We start from the raw sequence: 17,933 nt of genomic DNA on the forward strand, positions 1-17,933 counted from the left end.
TAACCCTTCATGCCAAAGTGTGTTGGGGCTTAAACAAACTATGAATCCCAGGATCTAATAGCACTCAGCCATGGCAGTTAAAGTAATATCAATCTACATTAATTCTACACTGTAGTTGCACCCTTAGTTTGAAAACAAATCCGTTTCTAATTGCATTTATTGCTTTAGCACTTAAGCTGTATATTCTATACACTATTTTCTATGAGTGAGTCCCCGGTGGTGCAATGGCTTAAATCCTTGTGCCAGCAGGACTGCTGACCAAAAGGTCGGCAGTTCAGATCCAGGGAGCGGGGTGAGCTCCTATCTGTCAGCTCCAGCTTCTCATGCAGGGACATGAGAGAAGCCTCCCACAGGTTATTAGAATATCCAGGAGTCCCCTGGGCAACGTTCTTGCGGACAGCCAATTCTCTCACATCAGAAACGACTTGCAGTTTCTTAAGTCACTCCTGACACAATAATAATAATAATAATAATAATAATAATAATAATAACAACAACAACCCTGCTTTTCTCACTTGCTTGAGACCCAATTTGGCTAATTACCTCTGAGTAGATGCACACAAGGCTGTGCCATTCCTCGTTAGTATATTCTGACTTAATTATTCTGTGTTGGGAATAATATCATTGAATGTTTTTTGAAGGTTTCAGTATTTTAAGATAAATTATTCAAGTTTAGAAATAAAAACTTTGCTCTCCCTCCAGTGAGAGCCTCATTGAAATGAATATCAGGGAGCATTAGAAACACGTTGTGTAGTGCTCTCATGTTTCTCCAATTCATTTTGCTTTTCTTTCTTTATATATTTTTGCACTAGAGAATTTCCTCATGGATTGTGCCCCAAAGGCACCCCTTTCTCAGATCCCCCCCCCCCCCCCCCGTTCTGTCTTTGGGTTTAAATGTTCTGATGAGATTTCAGAGTGTTGTCGTTTGAAGCTTACATTTGCTCGAAGCCAAGAACGCAGAAGAATTGCTAATTAAAAACAAAGGTGGGAGTCGGGCATCGATTTTAATGAGCTGGAAATATATCCAGAGATCTTTGAATTCTATACCAAATGTAAAGCCAGAAAGAGAGATAGAGAGTTTTGTTTTGTTTTGTTTTTTTAATGTAAAAATCCATTAAAACCTTTTGGGATTTTTTTTTGTTCCCAGACCATGAAACGGCTCAAAAATACTTTGGTAAAAATTCTAACTTCCCTTCCTGTTTTTTCCCCCTTTTCTTCCCTTCTAGCTTTTTATAAAGAGAAGGACAAAGACAAAAAGTTGGACGATGACAGTAACAGTGCCACTGTCCCGCAGTCGGCTTTCCTGGGCCCGACATTGTGGGACAAGACTCTTCCATACGATGGTGACACTTTCCAGTTGGAATACATGGACCTGGAAGAGTTTCTCTCAGAGAACGGCATTCCGCCCAGTCCAGCCCAGCATGACCACAGCCCTCACCAGCCCGCTCTCCAGCAAGCTACCTCAGCGTCGCCCCCTTCGGTGGTGGACCTCAGCAGCAGAGCATCCACGTCGGTCCACCCAACCATGGTCACTCAAAACTGCATGCAGAGTCCAGTCAGGCCAGGTAAAATCAGCCATACACGTGTTTTCTGGAAACACTAAACTCGGAACAAAGAAACATCTCTGGGGGTTGGACTAGATGGCCTTTGTGGTTTCTTCCAGCTCTGTGATTCTATATATAAATATAGAAGACCCTACATAGTGTAATGGTTTGAGTGCTGGATTTGGGTTGCATCTTATATTGTAGATATAACACTTTATGGTTTGGTGAGTATCAGCACACTTTGGCCGATCAGGGCAATGGCCATGCAAAACTACAACTCCCATGATTCCATGGCAGTTGAAATGGTGCCAGGCTGCATTCATTCTAGTGTAGATGCACCCTAGAACTCTAGGAGACTCGAATACCCATTTGGCCATGGAAACCCATTGAGTGACCTGGGACAAGTTACATCCTCTCAGTTTTAGAGGAAAGCAATGGCTCACCTTCTTAGTATAAATCTGCAGTCCTCTTGCAACAACCATTAAAACATCATGATTCCACTTTAGCTGTTTTATAGTTCCATCTTATAGGTTTTCCCCTGACATTAAGTCCAGTCGTGTCCGATTCTTGGGGTTGGTCCTCATCTCAATTTCTAAGCTGAAGAGCTGGTGTTGTCCGTAGACACCACCAAGGTCAGGTGGCCAGCATGACCGCATGCCGGAGCAGTACCTATTGAGCTACTCACATTTGCATGTTTTCAAACTGCTAGGTTGGCAGAAGCTGGGGCTAACAGTGGGATCTCACACTCCCCAGATTGGAACCTATGACCTTTCGGTCAGAACATTCAGCAGCTCAGCAGTTTAACCCACTGCGCCACCGGGAGCTCCAGTTCCATCTTATAGAACTGGGGAATTTGAAGTCTTGAATGCCTCCACAAATTCCAAATTCCAGGATTCTATAGGATGTGCAGGTATGACATTTAAAGTGGAATCATAGTACAATACCTTAGCAATGTGAAAGGACCCTTTTCCAGGAAAGCCCTGTGATAGGGTCACTTGAATAAGTGAGAATCCACTTGAATGCACACAGCTTATCGATACAGATATGGCGTCCACTAGTAGTCAGTAGCATACAAGCCCCTGGACATTCAGATCATGAACAAACAGAGCCTTGTTCCTGTGTTGTGACCCAAAAGGAAGGCCAAACTTGTATGAGGTAAGTGGCAGTGACTACAACCCATTTCCACCTCTCTATGCGACATTGAACAGCCCAGTATTAGAGAGGCTTCTGTGCATGTTAACTTGAGAAGGAGTAGAACACATGCATAATCTAGAACAGTGTTTCTCAAACTCTGCTCCTCCAGGTGTTTTGGACTTCGGCCCCCAGAAATCCCAGCCAACTTACCAGTTGTTAGGAATTGTGGAAGTCCAAAACATCTGGGGAAGCACAATTTGAGAAACTCTGATCTTGAAACCTATTACATCAGGGTTCCTGATCTCTCAAAAATATTTCATTTGCCTTCAAAGCAACATACATAGAAGTTCCCTTTAGACCAGTGGCTCCCAACCTGTGATCCATGGACCACCAGTGGTCTTCAAGAACAAAAATATGGTCCGCAGCCTCACCATTACTACACTGTTGCCTCGAAACATGCAGCAACGAGAGAAACTGGTCTCACAAAACCCTCTTATAGTGCCGAGGCAACAGGGATGTCAGGAGGGGAGAGGTTGACTACCCACAAAAGCTTACTACTATCACATCAGCTCTGGATTATTAGATATGGTTTTCTGTGGGTGAGCAGAGGGTGACTACTGGATGGCATATGTTCTGTATCAGAAACTAGAGCTGATAAGGTCTATCCAGTGCAATTTTCTGAATCAGCACCCCAAATAACCAAACTGAATCTACAGTTGAACAAAATCTGATTTGTAACCCTTTTGTTACTAATGTTGGAGAGTGGTCCCTGGTCAAATTGGTCTCTGGTCAAATTGGTCTCTGGTCAAAAAAAGGTTGGGAACCACTGCTTTAGACATGGCCATCCAATGGGGCGGGTCCATCATGCTGAGATCACAGCCAATGAGTGTTGGTTCATATTATTCCACTCAGGCTGGTGTTTGGAAAAGTTACTTTTTGGCTGATAATATCTTTCTTGTGAAAGTAAATTCCACAGATTAAATTGGAGCTTTATTTCCAGATCCACTTTATACATTAGTAGCAACTGCTGTCCCAGTGACTTCTTTCCGTGGTATTCTAGCAATGCTGTGTACAGAAGATAGGGTTGTGTGGCCTCCAAGTATACCGTCCCTATATTCAGAGAAGCCAGATGTTATTTGTGTGGTCAGGGATCCTGTCCTTATGGTTCAGCTGGACTATGAAACTTGGAAGTAAGTCTGGTGGGGAGGAAAAATGTAGTAGAGCATTCGTAATTGTGTTTAAATGCTCTTTCCTCCCATCTGCTGATTCTCCCTGGCTCGTCTTTGTGTTATCTTGTTAAACATGATTCTGGAATGAGAATCCTCACATGGAAATATTACAGATAACCTAGTCACCTTTACCTGTGATACAGGCATGAAGACGATTTTGTCTCACAGGAATCGGTTATTAGGCGCACATCCAGAAAATGTCAGAAATGTCTCCACCTAACATTTTCTTGTGAGGAGTGCCCACATGAGTACAACTTTAAGAGCCTACGAGGGAACACAGACCATTCTGCTGAAAATGGCCATCAAGTGGTGATGCTCTGAAAGAGAGCAAAAAATCACTTTTACGTATACCTATAATCTGTTTCAATAGGGAAGCCATGTGATGAGTCCTAAACAAACTTTTTAGGAACTAAGCATTGGCACTGCAACGTATAAACAGCACCATCTTGTGCATGTTTATTCAGAAGTAAATCAAGCAATCTGCATATGTTTACTCAGAAATAATACATCGAGCGATCTACCAGCAACAAAGCTAAACAAGAAAAGCCGTTCTATCTGTGATGGTCCCGGGAATTTGGAAGTCATTCCTCAGAGTAGGACAGTCATTTATATAAATGGCAGTCGACATCTGACAGGCAAAGTGCTTTGTTCTCACTTGGGTTTGTTTATCTTGTTCCCTCATGAAACGTTTTCTGGAAGGAGACACAGCTCTTGGGAACAGGAAACCGCTCCTTGCTCCCCTGGCCTGGGATGGCCGGCCATTCCAGCCGCACGTGACCATTGTCAGAGCCATCAGATAAGACATCAAAATAAATAAACAGAATGGGCATTGTTGGGAGAAGTGGGAGGACAGTGTGGAAAACTCACACAGCAGAGTCTGGGGAGCAGCGCATCTTGTCAGCGGAAAAACCAGCACTAGGAACAGTCCTTTCTGTTGCAAACAGCAGAGTGTAGTCACTGTTTTCCCTTTGGTTTTGCCTTGTTTCTGTGAATATAAGGACTGTTGTCATTCATTTCTGTATCTATTTCTCCGTCCATCCATGCTCCTCCGCTACTAGCAACTGTATGGATGTGTTATTATGGAAAGACAGCTAAAAATGGCTTAAATGTGAGCCAACAATGTCATGCAGCAGCAAAAAAATAAAAAATAAAAAATAAAAAGAAAAAAAAGAAAAAAGAAAGAAAAGAAAAGAAAAGAAAAGAAAAAAAGCCAATGTTATTTTGGCCTGCATAAATAGGAGTATAGTGTCTAGATCCAGGGACATCGTGCTACCCCTCTATTCTGCGTTGGTCAGACCACACCTGGAATCACACTTTCTGGGCACCGGAGTTGAAGGGAGGTGTTGACAAGCTGGAATGTGTCCAGAGGAGCACAACTCAAATGATCAAGGGTCTGGAGAACAAGCCCTATGAGGAGTGGCTGAAAGAGCTGGGCATGTTTAGCCTGTAGAAGAGAAGGCTGAGAGGAGACATAATGAGGGCCATGTATAAATATGTGAGGGGAAGTCATAGGAAGGAGGGAGCAGGCTTGTTTACTGCTGCCCTGGAGACTAGGACGCGAAACAATGGCTTCAAACTAAAGGAAAGGAGATTCCACATAAACATTAGGAAGAACTTCCTGACTGTGAGAGCTGCTCAGCAGTGGAACTCTCTGCCCCAAACTGTGGTAGAGGCTCCTTTTAAAGGCCATCTGTCAGGGGTGCTCTGAATGCGACTTTCCTGCTTCTTGGGAGGGAGTTGGACTGAATGGTGCATGAGGTCTCTTCCAACCCTATGATTCTATGAATTCAGATGAAAGCCTTTCTAATGCAGAAAGTTCATATACTCCCCCCCCCCCCTCCCCGAGATAACTGTGCTACTGGCTTTGTTTTGGGGTTTGTTTTGGAAGCCTATGTCAGTTTTGCTCAGAAATAGGACTAGGACTCTCAACCCTCTGGCTGAAAAACAGAAGTTTTAAGAACAGAAAATAAAAGCGAAACTTTGACCACTTTCTTCCCTCCCCCCCCCCCCATCCCAATGTTTTGGGGTTTGGTGTGCCCTGTGGGTGAAAAATGAAAGGTTACCCACTCTTTACTTTAGAGCAGTGGTTTCCAACCTTTGGTCCTCCAGGTGTTTTTCAGCTCCCACAATTCCTAACAACTGCAAAGTTGGCTGGGAGTTCTGGGAGTTGAAGTCCAAGACAACTGGAGGATCAAAGGTTGGGCACCACTGCTTTGGAGTCACCAAGTGCAGCATACCCCAAGGATGTGGAGGCATGTATCAACTGACTCCACATTCCTCTTGCTTTAAGGGCTGCTCCTTGTAGTCAGCTAATTCATCTTGGCAGTCTCCCAGGGTGGCTTGATGCATCTTGCAGTGGCCACCCTTCCCAGTTTGCACAGTCAGGAACATGTGCTTTCTGCCACATGTATACATGGCAGAGAGCCACAAACCAGTCACTCAAGGCCTCCTTCTATATGGGCCTGTGATACACATGTGATTCAAAACCCACACTGGATGTATTCCCTTGTTGTTTTTCCTTTGTTTCTGCCTAAAATACTCGCAGCACATAGAAAGACTAAACAAATATCCTCTACGTCCACAGTGGTTCTCAACCTGTGGGTCCCCAGATGTTTTGGCCTTCAACTCCCAGAAGTCCTCTAACACCTGGTAAACTAGCTGGGATTTCTGAGAGTTGTAGGTCAAAACACCTGGGGACCCACAGGTTGAGAACCACTGCTCTAGGATGTGTAAGTCTTTCAAATGGAGGTCTGTTGAGTTGCCAGGAATTTTATCCCTCGAACCAAACAGATTCATCCTTATGCATTCTTGGGTGGTACAGTTTTTTGGAGGACTGCGCCGTATGCCGCTTGCACTTTTGAATGGGCGCTTTGGCTGAGGGCACATGCAGAAGCATGTGATAGAGGAGAAAGCAAATGATTAGAACGGTAATCCTTCCCTGTTCCCTTTTGGGAGAGCAGGCGAGGCAGCCAACCTTTTAATGATCACCTGTCAGAGTTAATTTGCAACCTCTTTTACAGGGTCAGCCGTTCATCTGCATGACTTGCGCTCTTGGTTGATTGTAAAAAGCTTCCAAGTTGTTTGTAAAAGTGTTGGGAATTTTGAAACAACTTTTCCTTCCCCTATATTGCTCTGGAGCATTTCTTTTGAATTTTCATGGATTCCTCTAATACTTAAGAATAATGCCCAAGGCTTACTTTGACTCACCAGGCTTTACGCCAAGAACTTGTTTTTAGTTTAGACCTGCAACACATGGAAGTAATAACAACAAAAGGGGCCTTTAGGCATATACAGAGTGCCTTTCCCTCTTGACGCAATGACCCAATTTGCCCCCATAGCTCTGGAGTTATGGAAAAACGAAGAGTTCATTTCCAGAGCCTACAACTCCTCTCACTTTAGAGACTAACTGGGTAGTAGAGTGTATGCTTTCTGTTCAGAAGGTCCCTGGCCTCTGCACTCAATCAAACCAGGCATTGTAAGTGTCAGGAAAAGATTTCATCAAAGCACAGACTGATATAGAGTCAACAATGTGTTTCCAGGCTCCATCAATAAGAGCATAGATCAAGGGAAGTCACAGGCCGGCTCTATTCTGCTTCGGTCAGACCTCACCTGGAATGACCCTGTGCCCAGTTCTGGGCAACACAGTTCAAGAAACAAACTAGTACGTGACCAAAGAAGGGTGACCAAAATGATCAAAGGTTTGGAAGCCAAACCCTACGAAAAGTGGCTTAGGGAGCTGGGGATGTTTAGCTTGGAGAAAGAAAGTCTGATAGGGGACATGATGTTACTGTTGTTTATTCATTCAGTTGCTTCAGACGCTTCGTGACCTCATGGACCAGCCCACGTCAGAGCTCCCTGTAAGCCGTGGCCGCTCCATCAAGGTCAAGCCAGTCACTTGAAGGATCCCATCCATCCATCTTTGGTCTGCCCCTCTTCCTTTTTCCTTCCATTTTCCCCAGCATCATTGTCTTCTCCAGACTTTCCTGTCTTCTCATTATGTGGCCAAATTACTTCATCTTTGCCTCTAATATAGCCTTCCCTCCAGTGAGCAGCTGGATGTTCTTTCCTGGAGTAGGGACTGGTTGGATCTTTTTGCGGTCCAAAGCACTCTCACAATTTTCCTTCAAAACCACACTACAAAAGTGTTTATCTTCCTTCACTCAGCCTTCCTTATGATAGCCATGTTTAAATATTTGAAAGGATGTCACAGTGAGGAGGGGGATAAGTTGGTTCTGTTGCCTTTAAAATGTCCTAACATCTCTCTCCTCCTGCCACATTCCCCAGTTGCTCCAATCTGAGTTCAAAGGGCAAAAGTAATTTGCATTGGATTAACTCAGCAGAGAGGAAAAGGAGAGGTCCGAGTTTTGCTTTTGCCAGTAGGCTCAGGCAAAAGCAACCGGCTAAAACCTCTCCCAACTTGTGTGTTCTTCCTCATGAAGAACTTTTGTTTGGCTCCAGATGCCTCAGTTGTCTCCTGTGAATTGCTGAAGGATTTGATAGCAGAATGGCAGGCACAATGAGATTACATTCCTGTTCTGGAGGGGTTTGTGAGCCCCAACATTTGCCTCCAGTATCCTATGTAATGATGCAAAACTGGATCATGTTGCTCCAGGGTGGGAAAAAAATTATAGCAGAGACCTTGAGAATGCTACCAGTTATTAGAGCTAACTAGATGAATGAATTAAGGGAATACAACTTAATGTAGTCCCAATAATAGCAATCTTGTTCAAATTAAGCATTCTAGACCTGTGATTATCCATATCTAGGCATTTTCTAGGCTCTCCAGTGTGACTCTATGGTATCCTTGAGCTAGAAGTCCTTTGTTTTAACAAGGTTCACTATTATCTTTTAAGGACACTACTGAAAGCAAGCATATAGTTTTGATATACAGAATTTACAGCTTTTAGGTGTAGGAAACAGGGAAATACATTGATATTTAAATACCCCAAAGGCAGCAGGTCCTGCTTTCTCTTTGAACCTAAGTAGGGTTAGTCTTGGTTAGCACTTGGATGGGAGATGGTCATCAAAGCCTTTTGAAGTTGTGCACACACATGCACACACAGAGAGAAATGGAGCTTTGAGGGGATGGGGGAAATTGTGCATCTTGGCTTGTAATATCTTCTCCAGTGTTGCGGTACTGTAAAGCCCAGGAGTTATTATAAGACACAGGAACATGGAGTTCCCCCAGCTGCGTTGTTGACAACAGTGTGATGTCATTTTGACAATTATATCCTCATTTTATGGCATTACAGATAGGATGTTGTATCACCTAAGACTTTTAGGAATTCCTTTGGGGCTTAACCTCGTATGCTGGTATTGCCTCTTCAAGTTTTAAGGTGTTGGCAGTGGAATCCTATTCCCTTTACAGCTTAAAAATCCATTGGCTGTGATCAAATTTTAGCAAAATCCAATGGAATGTCCTCTTTTGAAAGAGTTTTCACGGCACTTTGGCAGAAGTTTGCGAGGCATGTGCAAAACATTGCTGAGGAATTATCATGGATGGGTTTTGGCCAATTGGATTGGAGACCAGCATCTGCAGCTGTAAACACGTCTGGAAATGTTCACAACACTAGCGATTATAGATGAGCGGCTGGGGCTTATTGTAGCAGGCCTTAGCCTTGGCATCCCTTTTTAGTACTATTGCTCCACCCTGGAACACAGAAAATAAAAATAAATGCAAATGGCTTAGAGCAAGCACAGACATAAATGCAATAATTCTTCCTTGCAAAGTGACAGAATGTTTTGAAGCACAGGTAAGATGGATTTCGTGGAAAACTGTATAAGCCAAGCCCTTGGGCAAGTTGGAAATGTACTTGAATAGTTTCTGAATAGGAACATGTCAAGTGCTGTACTCCAAGTTTAGAAAACATAGGGCTCCCGAAACCAAGAGCAACAAAAAGAGCTCTGGAGCTGCACTTTGCCCACCCCAATTAAGGCAAAGGGGGTGAAGAATGAACTGTCCTAGGTACTGTCACTTTGCATGTCAGTTGTGGTCCAGGGATCGGAAAACCAGGTAGCTTTCAAAACAGGGATTTTCTCACCACTCTGGCTGAACACTTTGTTCTGTCACCTCATTCTGCTGTGTATGTAAGCTGTGCCTGAGATGATTGGATTCTTGATGGCACCGTTTCATATTTCAGTGTATTTTGGAATCACTTCACGTAAAGAACTTTCTAATTTCCTAGAATGCAATAAGAGAAATGCTACATGTGCTGTTGGGTTTTTCACAGGTGAGGTAGTTTGGAGGTTCGTAATGTTAGGAGTGTGTAACAGCTTCTCTCCTTGAAATATTGATGTTTAGAATTCCTCCACCTCATTGAGACATTCTAAAGCAGTGGTTCTCAACCTGTGGGTCCCCTGACGTTTTGGCCTTCAACTCTCAGAAATCCTAACAGCTGGTAAACTGGCTGGGATTTCTAAGAGTTGTAGTCCAAAATACCTGGGGACCCACAGGTTGAGAACCACTGTTGTAGAGGTTTTTGAGAGGCTGACTACTATAACTGGACATTCTGGAGTTAAGGTTCATAAAAGGGGGGATTAAATCATAAGTGGCTCACTTTGTGTTGCTGCTATTGAAAATGAACTTCACATTATGTTAATTTGAGTCAGCTTTGCCTATTAGATTAGTCTGATAATAGATTTTCCATGGGGTTGTCCCTGTTGCCCACTTGGCCTAAGCACCAACACTTTGGTCAATAGCACAGAACCATCAGAAGGTGGATCAGAATGGCTCTGTATATCTCTGATTTTTGGTATATCAATAAAGGTATCTGACCCCCAGCTGTCTCACAACTACCAACTTGAAAAACTCTCTTCACGTCCCAAGTTAGAATGCTGACAAATAACATTCGGCCAGAATCTAGGAATAGACGTCAGTGTGAAAGGACTTGTGGGCTTAGTTCACGTATTCTTGAGCTGAGCATGTGTTCAGTGCCATCCCAGTGCATCTGCCTTCCTAAGCCAATCTTCAGCGCCATTAGTGGCTCTCAGTGTTCTGTCTAAAATAAAGGGCTCTACCTTGGTTTTGAACCCAAGTCAGTCAACCCACTGAAGTCTAGATTTATATAACACATTCATTTCAATGAGTTTCTTTTGACTAGGAATAAAACTGGATTTAGATGGAAGTCTTTCTATCAGACTAGTGTGTCAGGGATCGAAAAATCCAGCACTTGTTTAGAATTCTCTAAACCATTCCAAGATGGTTTAAGTTGCTGGAAAAAAAAGATGGGTAATGATCTTCCCTTCTAATCAGTGCCATGGTCTTACAGTAGTTTACCACCATTCAGTTGATGAGTGCTGTTATTTGAGTTTTAAGTTGTTATTTTATATGCCTGTATGTTTTGCTCAATTGTAGTTTATATTGTGCTTTATTTCATGTTTTGTTTTAGGCACTTGTGCCATGTGTAAGCCAACCCAAGTCCCTTTGGGAAGATGGTGGTGGGATACAAGAATAAAGTTATTATTATTATGGTGGCTGCAGGATATTTCACCATGGTTAGCTTCTAAACTGAGCATATGTTGATCATGCAATTGCATCTGGAACACCATCCCCAGATCTTTGGTTGTTCAGAGCAAGGCATTGGGAGGGTTGTACTGACTGTTTTTTGGCACTTCATTAGCTCTGGTAACGGTATTGTGGTGGCCACCATTTGATTCCCGTGAAGAATGTTCCATCATCCCCAGTTAGCTTTGGGACATTGGGTGGCAAGAGCTTCTTACTGCTTCTTGCTTTTTTGAGCATTGTCAGGTAATGTCTAATCATTTTCTTAATGACATTTATATATGGGACCCAACACGATTTACAACATTTGAACCAACTGGCCTGTTAGAACAGTGGTTCTCAACCTGTGGGTCCTCAGATGTTTTGGCCTTCAATTCCCAGAAATCCTAATTGCTGGTAAACTGGTTGGGATTTTTTGGGAGTTGTAGGCCAAAACACCTGGGGGGACACGGGTTTAGAACCACTGTGTTAGAGGACTATCTATTTGAAAAAGTATAAAATTATCATAAAAACACAACAACAAAGATTGAAAATGCTATGCCCCCCCTCTATTGCATTTTCACAGTGTGAATTCTGTTTGGCTAGAAAATGAGAGAGCTTTCTTACCATTCTTCAGTGGACTGGAGGGCGGGTTAATGACTTGACCACCTCTCGCATGCGCTGTCTAATTCCCATCCCTTGTCTAGAGGATAGATAGCTCCAGCATAGGGCAGTGTTTCCTAATCCCTGTAAATCCTGCCTTGCACTATCCTTTCCTCTTTTCTCTTCAAAGTGTATCTTCTTTGGTGACCCTTGCTCGACACCATCCTTCTCTTAGGCCATCGTAATGCGAGATGACTGTACACAACCCTTGGGTGTTGCTGTCACAAGCTGTCATGTGTACATGAGATTTGATTGCCTCCAAGGACTGTGAGCACCGAGGTCCTTAGTCTCTCCCGCCCCACCGCTCATAAATGTGGATTGTGCCAAAGCAGAGGCGGCTAATCTATCCCCCCTCAAAAGAAGAAAGGATCTTTAGAGAGAGAGAAAAAACCCACCAGGAGTCGCTTTTATCTTGAGCCACCATGTGTCTGATGCACGTGGCAGGGCCTTGCACAGCACACACATGTATATGGAGCAGCAAAACAGGCAGATCCACATCGTCTGTGTCCCTGCCGTGACCGGGCTTCCAGTAAAATGTAAGGCAAAATGGGAGGAGGAGGTAGTTGTTCAACTGTAATGGATGTTTTGTGTGAGGTAGACAACGGATGTGTGAGAGAGAGGAAGAGACAGAAAGAACAAACAAAAGAGGGGAGATTTCCCATCTTTTCCCTTCTCTGGTTTGCAAGAGGCTATGGTGGAGATTTGAAATCTTTGGAATACATTTCGACAAGTTTAAAAATAGATTCCCCTGGGGCAAGAAGAGGGAAAATGTTCACGGTGTGCACTTAGAAAGACTGGAGGCAAAGGATTTGCGTCCTTTTCTGCCTTTGAGGGTTGAGAGTCTCAGTAAAATTGCAGTGGATTTTTAAAATATTTTATTTACCCTCAAATATCTAGAAATCAAGAAAATAGCAACCCCAAAAAAGCCTCCACAACCCTGGGACTCAAGGCAGCTTCCAAACAAAAACAAATAAAATACAACAAAAAAGCCACACACACACACACACACACACACACACATTGAAGGCTAAGATTAAAAGATAGTGAAACCATCAATAACATTAAGTACAGGTTGAGGGGAAAGGCGGGATATAATATAAAGACGTTTAACAGTAATGGCAAGCAATTGAAAAAGAGTAGTGTTGAAAGCAACCCAGTACCCATTAGAAGCCCTCGCTCTGAAATAATTCAGTTCTTGAAAGCCTGCAACAATAAGAAAAGCTTTTGCCTGCCAGTGGAAAAATAGAAGAAGGAAGCCGGTCTAGTCTGTCTTGGAAGGGAGTGCCACAATCCCCTGAAATGTTTTTGGCTGTGCAGCCCCATTGAACTGAGCGGAATACACACACACACACACACACACACAATCACACTCAAGTGAAGTATCCATAAACTGGGAATTCCAAAATGCAAAATACTCCATAATCCTAAATTGTCTACAAGGATGTCAGAGGGCCCTTCCACACAGCTCTATAACCCAGAATATCAAGGCAGAAAAATCCCATAATATCTGCCTTGAACTGGGTTATCTGAGTCCACACTGCCATATATTCCAGTTCAAAGCAGATAATGTGAGATTTTATACAGCTGTGTGGAAGGGGCCTTAGGTAGTGACACCTTTGCTTTCTAATGGTTCAATACACCCCAACTTTGTTTCATGCACAAAATTATCAGGCTGTGTGTATATGAAACGTAATCTTGTTTTTAAACTTGGGTCCCATGTCCAAGATATCACATTATGTACATAAATGAAAAAACAAGCACTCCAAAATTTGTGCAAATCTGAAATCAAAAGCAAAGCTTTTTGGAAAAGAGATACTCAACACACACACACATATAAAACATTTCATCAAATATAAATATTGCCTTTTCCTATTTAAGGAGCTTTGAAAATGGGGTGCTCCTTAAATTCAGTGGCACCTTAGGTTCGTTTTTGGTTTCTTAAAAAAAATTGTCTGAGGGAGAAGGAGGAGGAGGAGGGGTCTTAGCCCCAAATGGCTCTGCCACCCCCACCATTTTGACCTTAGCCAGACCATTATTTATGGTCCGACTGAACGAAGCGCCACTTCCCTCTTCCTCATGCAGAGAAGATGACATTTGGGTTTGTTGCACTCCCTCTTCAACCCATAGGAAAGATTGCACTACAAAGCTGCATTGAAACAAAATAAAAGGTACTGTGCATGCAGAGGAAATTCTAAGAAATACTCAACGAAAAAAAAGATTTTTCCAGAATTGAAGTTTTGATGGTGCCTTAGATTTGGTGAAATATGGTATCTATGTATGCATCTGCAAAACCAGCTCCTTTTTGGAGTTTACACAGACAAGAGTTCTTTCTCCCACCCTGGACATTCCAGATATATAAACCCCACTTGCCTAATTTCCGCACAACCTCTGAGGATGCCTGCCATAGTTGCAGGCGAAACGTCAGGAGAGAATGCTTCTGGAACATGGTCATACAGCCCTGAAAACTCACAGCAACCCAGTGGTTCCAGCCATGAAAGCCTTTGACAATACAGTGTGGCTGGAGAGCTGTGTGCTTCCTCTCTAAAGCTAGAGAGATACTTGTATCAGCTCAGACCTCCTGTCCTTCAGTGTAGAAGAGGAGGAGGTGTTGATCTTGGTACAGAGAAGAAACCTGATTCTTCCCTTCACAACTTTTCCACAAATGATAATGAAGGGAGATTCTTGTGCACAAGTAAACATGCAGAAAATGCCAGGGGTGCTGGTCTGGTGAGTCAGAATCTGTCTCGTTTTTTCTAAAGACCCATCCCAACTCATTAAAAATCCTAGATTATGTTCTTCCCAAATTCATAGTGGATTACAATAAACTGACTTGGGGAGCTGGTATAAAAGGTCTCTGATCACACCAGGAGATGACAGAAAATGTATTGTCAAAGGCTTTCATGGCCGGAATCACTGGGTTGTTGTAGGTTTTTTCGGGCTGTATGACCATGGTCTAGAGCCATTCTCTCCTGACGTTTCGCCTGCATCTATGGCAAGCATCCTCAGTGGTAGTCTGACAGAAAATGCTTTAGGATACTGTATGGATATTATTTACAATGGAAAGAACAGGAACAAAAATTGGGACTTTCTGGTCTTCTTAATCAGTGCGGATGCATCTTTGTCAGGGGAAATATGTCATACCATGTAGATACCAAAATGGACACATGTGCAAGTGCCATTATATATAATCACTAAGAAAAATGGTATACCTAATATAAACTAGCAAAATCAAGGTTTGCTTTTTGGAATATGTGTGTTTTTGTGTGTGTAGTCAACCTAAAAAAACTGTGACATAGACACTGAGAATTGGGAAGCCCTGGCACCTGAGCACTCTAACTGGAAGTCAGCTGTGATCAGCAGTGCTGCAGAATTTGAAGAGGCATGAATGGAGGGCAAAAGGGAGAAATGTGCAAAGAGGAAGGTGCATCAAGCCAACCCTGACCAGGACTGCCTACCACTTGGAAACCGATGTCTTCACTGCAGGAGAACATGTGGATCAAGAACAGGGCTCCACAGCCATCTACGGACTCACTGCCAAGACATTACACTTGGAGGACCATCATCCTCGGGCTATGAGGGATCTCCTAATTGAATTGAATTGAATGTATGTGTGTGTGTTCATAGAGAGGGGTGGGCGGGCGGGAGGGAAAGAAATAACGTTTTCAAGCTATGGATGGTGGAATCCATGGGACAGAATCCTGGAACATGGAATGTGGACTGTAATAGTTTTGTGTTTTCTTCCTCATTAATACCTTTTACTCTCCTGTTGCATGGTCACATTCTTTTGACATACTCTGATATGTCTTAACTGCATGTGTGTTATGAAATGTTGGTGTGCACTCCTCTTCCAAAAGTGAATACATTCAGGATGAAATGTTATGATGCTTTTTCATCATCATTGAAAGAGACTAACTGAGTAATCTGCCCAAAACTGAATATGGGTCTCGAATCACCCCATTAAGTCTGTTGGGCATAGTTGCTGGCAAGCGATCAGGCCAATAATTAGGGAAGCAAAACTTGCCAGGTGTCTCCAAATCAATTGTTCCTTCGATTAGCATGCACTTGTCCCTGGCAGGTGTCAGAAATGAGCACAGCGATAAATCTGTTGTGACAAAATGTCCTCTCCTAATGTGCAGCCGCATAAATAGGCGGCAGGCGGCAGGCATTGTTTTTGGCCGAGACTCTCCCTTGACGAGCAGCGAAGGGCCTCAGCAAACTCCTTGCCCAATTATCCTTTGGGAGCCAGGCTTACAATGTGTTTCTCTTCTCTCTGGGAACCAGCTGGGGACATGAGGTCAGAGATTAAGCATTTTGTTGGAAGAGAAGAAAAGGAAAATAGCAACCTAGCTCAATGCTGCTTAATTTAATAAATAAACAGTTGAACAAAGTGCTCCATCCATAGCACCCCACTTGTCTGCAAAAGAACAATAATGGAGATAAATGGAAAACATCTATTGTTTTGCATGGTGTGGATTGGTTCTCACGCCTGATAAACCGCTTGAAGGCTCTCATGGCCTTCAGAATAAAAGAATGGCAATGACTGATTTTGGTAGCCAGGGAATTGAGTAATTGCTAGCTAGAGTCAAGTACTGAGATATTGATTAGTCAAGTGGAGGCAAGGTTGGGCTGGGAGAAATAAATCAATCTGAACCAACTCTCCAGTGGCAACTGGTCAGTGCCAGTTAATGGAATACACATAACACACACAACTACACCTCACAGATTTGGGCAGGAGATGGCCAAAATTTATTGTTGATCTGGCATGAGGCAGGAATCCAGTTTTCAATAACAGAAGGAACTGAAGCATTCACTGGACTCCTGATCTGAACAGGAATCAGCAAAAGAGACAACTATTGAGAAGCCACTTGGGACTTTATCAATAGGTGGTGAACTGGAACAGGAGCATCGTGCTGATCTACCACCTCTTTGTGGTGAAGCCATCAGGGCCCATTGATGCACAAAGTCAATACCATCATGATTATGGCTGGCTTTGCACCAACCATCATCATGATGGTAAATTGCCACTATTTCACATTGCAGGAATGTTTTGAGTTTATCGAAATGGATGATAATATCCTTGGTCACATAGCCACTGTGTGGTTTCCCGTCATTTAAGGGGGACCCAGGCCCAACCTAATGTGAACCCTATAAGACCTTCCCACCCTTGACAGCCCCATAGTGGGATTCCATAAACTAGAGGATGATTGGACTGCACGGTCAAACTTCCCCGGGACTTAGATTTTGCCACAAGCCACACTGTCCTCAAACAACAATTAATTTCAAACCACTGAGAATGCATTAATGAAGAGGAAAACAACACCATAAAGGAGAGTCCATCAACCCCTTGTTAAATGTAACCCTACAGTTTACTACTGCCGTAGTTCAAAGCAATTGAATCATGGGAATTGTAGTTTTGCCACATCCTTAGCTTTCTCTGCAAAGAGTGATGCTGCCTTATCAAACTCATAGGTTTCCATAGCATCTAGCTGTGGCAGTTAAAGTGGTGGCAGCTTGCATTAATTTAACATTAATTCTCCATTGGATTTGGAGTGGATCAGAACAGAAACATAGAGATGGATAGATGATTATTAGGACAGTGCAGTGAGAGACAGGAGAGCAGGGTTAAAGGGATGAAAAAGTGAGGCGTATTCCTCACAGTCATAAATGTTTGACTTGATGTGGCACATTAATTTTTGAAATGGGCGGTTGGTAAAACTAATTAAAGAAATAAAAAGGGAAATAACGGTTTGGGAACTCCTTCAGTAGATGATGCCTGCTGGAAACAATTATGCAGTCTGCTCCCCAGAGTTTAAATTTGGGTCTTTATTATCTTGAGCCTTTCATCTTATCAAAGCAGTTCCAGTATCAAACGTGGAGAAAATG

At 43.1% G+C, this 17,933-nt stretch overlaps 1 protein-coding gene across 2 annotated transcripts in view; it reads left to right on the forward strand.

Moving 5' to 3' along the window:
* The window catches only part of HLF (HLF transcription factor, PAR bZIP family member), a 56,258-nt gene that overhangs the window by 6,163 nt on the left and 32,162 nt on the right, over window positions 1-17,933 (forward strand). For both annotated transcript variants that reach the window (XM_060763990.2, XM_060763991.2), the window contains exon 2: window positions 1,227-1,565. In XM_060763990.2, the coding sequence (XP_060619973.2) occupies window positions 1,227-1,565 (339 nt within the window). The remainder of the gene's footprint in view (window positions 1-1,226; window positions 1,566-17,933) is intronic.

This window comes from Anolis sagrei, chromosome 2 (genome assembly GCF_037176765.1).
Source record: "Anolis sagrei isolate rAnoSag1 chromosome 2, rAnoSag1.mat, whole genome shotgun sequence".
Classification (NCBI taxonomy): domain Eukaryota; kingdom Metazoa; phylum Chordata; class Lepidosauria; order Squamata; family Dactyloidae; genus Anolis; species Anolis sagrei.